This window comes from Sinocyclocheilus rhinocerous, unplaced genomic scaffold (genome assembly GCF_001515625.1).
Source record: "Sinocyclocheilus rhinocerous isolate Xijiao unplaced genomic scaffold, SAMN03320098_v1.1 scaffold1508, whole genome shotgun sequence".
In the NCBI taxonomy this organism is placed as follows: Eukaryota; Metazoa; Chordata; class Actinopteri; order Cypriniformes; family Cyprinidae; genus Sinocyclocheilus; species Sinocyclocheilus rhinocerous.
This window is the reverse complement of record NW_015660889.1, coordinates 649,395-650,588: the sequence shown is the minus strand read 5'-3', so window position 1 is coordinate 650,588 and position 1,194 is coordinate 649,395. Positions and strand designations below refer to the sequence as shown.

General features: G+C 42.9%; 1 protein-coding gene across 1 annotated transcript in view; it reads right to left on the bottom strand.

Moving 5' to 3' along the window:
* Positions 1-224: 224 nt before the first annotated feature.
* The window catches only part of nceh1b.1 (neutral cholesterol ester hydrolase 1b, tandem duplicate 1), a 3,009-nt gene continuing 2,039 nt past the window's right edge, over positions 225-1,194 (bottom strand). Inside the window, exon 5 of the mRNA XM_016535244.1 lies at positions 225-1,026. Within this exon, the coding sequence (XP_016390730.1) occupies positions 406-1,026 (621 nt within the window). The 3' untranslated portion in view covers positions 225-405. The remainder of the gene's footprint in view (positions 1,027-1,194) is intronic.

Sequence of the window (1,194 nt, the reverse complement as noted above, 5' to 3'; positions counted from 1 at the left end):
GCGGAAGAACATTGTAGCCGGAGCTACTTCTCTCTGTTTATGTCTATGGCGAATCACGCAGGCACTGGGCTACTCCACAGCGGTGCCTACCCGAACCAGTCTAAATAGTCAGAATATAAACACTTATTATAGGTGTACCGTAGTGATTCAGGACAAGCCAAAAACACGGTTTGGAAAATGGATTCATGGTGTACTCGCTTATTATATAAATTTTGAACACAAAAAAAGTTACGGACTGCAGCTTTAAATAAAATTTTATCATAAATTCCCTGTATTAAAACAGCATGTTTGTTCAGATTTTGTAGCAATAACTTTGAAGCCTTTTCATATTGGACTGTATGTTAAATTTAAAAATCTAATTTAAAATTAAAATATATTTAACATAAACCCAGCCTATATGAGTCTTTAGAGGTTCTCTTTCAGCCAATGGATGTAGTTCCCAAGACTTCGTCTTCCAACAGAAAACCGAAAGGGTCCAAAAGCGAAACTGAGGCATCCATGGAAACCATCTTCATAGTGATCAACAGTGACGTCCACTCCGGCCTCCTCCAGTCGCGTGGCGTACATGAGTCCGTCGTCTCTCAGCACGTCATGCTCACAGGTCATGATGTAAGTGGGCGGCACGGCCTTCAGCACTTTTGTTTCAGCTAGTAGAGGCGCCGCTCTCACATCCAGCAGGCCTGGCAGCTTCTCCAGCAGCTTTGAGTCACCTTGAAGCGGAAACATAGGTTTATAGCTCTTCTGGAAGGCCACCGGAAGAAGCTTGGTCCAGACAGTCTTGGCTTTGGCCGCTGCTATCTCCTGACCCTGATCCAGAGCTGTGCGGTTGTTTGCCAGCAAAGCAGGAACAAGTTTCTGCTCGCCGTTTAGGTACTCCAGCCAAAAGCGGGCCACCATTGGTCTGTCTAGGATGGGCATGTTGGCGTTCTGCTGGTACGAGGGGGTGTTGAAGTCCAGGGCCTGAAGCGCGGGGTAGACCAGGGCCTGAACTTTAAATTTAATAGGAATGCTACTGTCTAAAGCCACCTGTGAGAACAGAGACAAAGAAATGTGATTATTAGCAATCTTTTACGATGAATACCTTTAATAACATAGTAAGGCACACTAGTAAACAAAACATATTTAACAATATTTAGGTGTTTGTTGTTATTTTGTATTTTGTTCAGTTTTTGTCATATATATATATATATATAT